The 1,629-nt window shown below is 41.4% G+C and overlaps 1 protein-coding gene across 1 annotated transcript in view; it reads left to right on the top strand.

The window, feature by feature from the left end:
* Positions 1-1,021, top strand: part of ZNF195 (zinc finger protein 195) — a 25,317-nt gene extending 24,296 nt beyond the window's left edge. The window contains 1 exon segment of the mRNA XM_011930119.1: positions 47-1,021. Within this exon segment, the coding sequence (XP_011785509.1) occupies positions 47-234 (188 nt within the window). The 3' untranslated portion in view covers positions 235-1,021.
* Positions 1,022-1,629: the final 608 nt, after the last annotated feature.

The following is a 1,629-nucleotide window of genomic DNA, read 5'->3' as shown; positions in this document are numbered from 1 at the left end:
GAAGAATGTGGCAGAGTCTTTATGTGGTTCTCAGATATTACCAAACATAAGAAAACCCATACTGGAGAGAAACCCTACAAATGTGAAGAATGTGGAAAGAACTTTACCCAGTCCTCAAACCTTATTGTACATAAGAGAATTCATACTGGAGAGAAACCCTACAAGTGTGAAAAGTGTGGCAAAGCCTTCACCCAGTTCTCACACCTGACTGTACATGAAAGCATTCATACTTGAGAAAAAAAATATATATATAAATAGGCATAGCCTTTAGTATCTGCTCGCATCCTACTTTACATCAGTTTGTACGTAACAAAGTTATAAATTTAATTACTATTGAAAGACCTTTCATGAAATATAAGTCTCCAGAGCACACAAGAGTATTTCTTCTGAAAAAAAATGTTACAATTATATTTTATACTAGATGGAAGACTTGCAACAGTTGCTTAAACTTCCAGAGAATTTGTAGAGAAACCCAACAAATACCATAACTGTGGAATAATATTTGTTCAAAAATGATAGCTTAGAAAACATCAGAGTTCATACTAAAAGATATTTTGCAAATACAGTAAATGGGAAAAATAAGTAAAATTCAATTTAAGTACACATTGGAGGATTTGAACAAGAGAGGAATAGAGCACGGACACATTTGGAAATGACAGTGAATCCGTGTGTTGAGTCTACAGAGACATCTGGACTTGAAACAGATCATTCATTCTTACTCAAGTTTAAAAGGAGGATGGGACTGAGTTTTTGTAGAGTTATAATTACACCCAAAAGACACTTTTTTGCATTGAAAAATGTTAAATTTTTGAAAAGCAAATATTGATGTCTTTTAATCCTCGAATCAGTTCATGCTGTGTCTTCATTTCTAGTGCTGATGTGAAAACACATGGTCAGTTGTTGCTGCATCAGAGATATGAGAAATTCTCTTCTATTAGGTGTGCATCACTGATATACTTGTCCATGAAAGGTGAAAGACACTGAAATGTAAGATGTGTGAGTAAAATCTTGGTAGACAGGCTCTTTGTGGTTGTTTTATATACTTGTAAGTGATTTATGAGCTAGGTGTTTAGAATAATACTCTTCTGTTAGGGTCACCCTGACCAGAGCATTCCCTTCCCCTCCCACAGGCCTTACAATACAGTCCCTTGCGCTCTCCGCACAGCTACCCCATGGCAAAGGACAAACGCCCCCTTCACCGTCTCCTCCAGTAACTGTCCAGACAGTTACAGGATGCGGTTAACGTGTCTGTTCACCTCGCATAACAAAGCTGGCAAAAAACATCTCCAGGATGCAGACAAGACACCTGCACCCCCAGCTCAGCTCCCCCACCCCGACCCAGTTCTCCTGCACCCCCAGCTCAGCTCCCCCACCCTAACCCAGTTCTCCTGCACCCCCAACTCAGCTCCCCAGCCCCGACCTGGTTCTTACCCTATAAAACCCTGCTGTAGTCTGTAAGCGGAGTTGCCTCCTCTAACTAGCAGAGCAGCCAAGCAGCTTGCCTGACTTTGGGTCTCCTCATCCTTTCTCTCGGCTGACCTTAGATTTCTGGTGCCAAAACCCAGGATGATGGTAGAGTTTGGCCTCCCTCTCTCCCTTTCTCCTTCCCTCCCTCCTTCCCCCAGCTGA

This window comes from Colobus angolensis, unplaced genomic scaffold (genome assembly GCF_000951035.1).
Source record: "Colobus angolensis palliatus isolate OR3802 unplaced genomic scaffold, Cang.pa_1.0 Scaffold84, whole genome shotgun sequence".
Lineage (NCBI taxonomy): Eukaryota > Metazoa > Chordata > Mammalia > Primates > Cercopithecidae > Colobus > Colobus angolensis.
The sequence above is the reverse complement of the archived record's forward strand: the minus strand, read 5'-3'. Positions and strand labels throughout refer to the sequence as shown.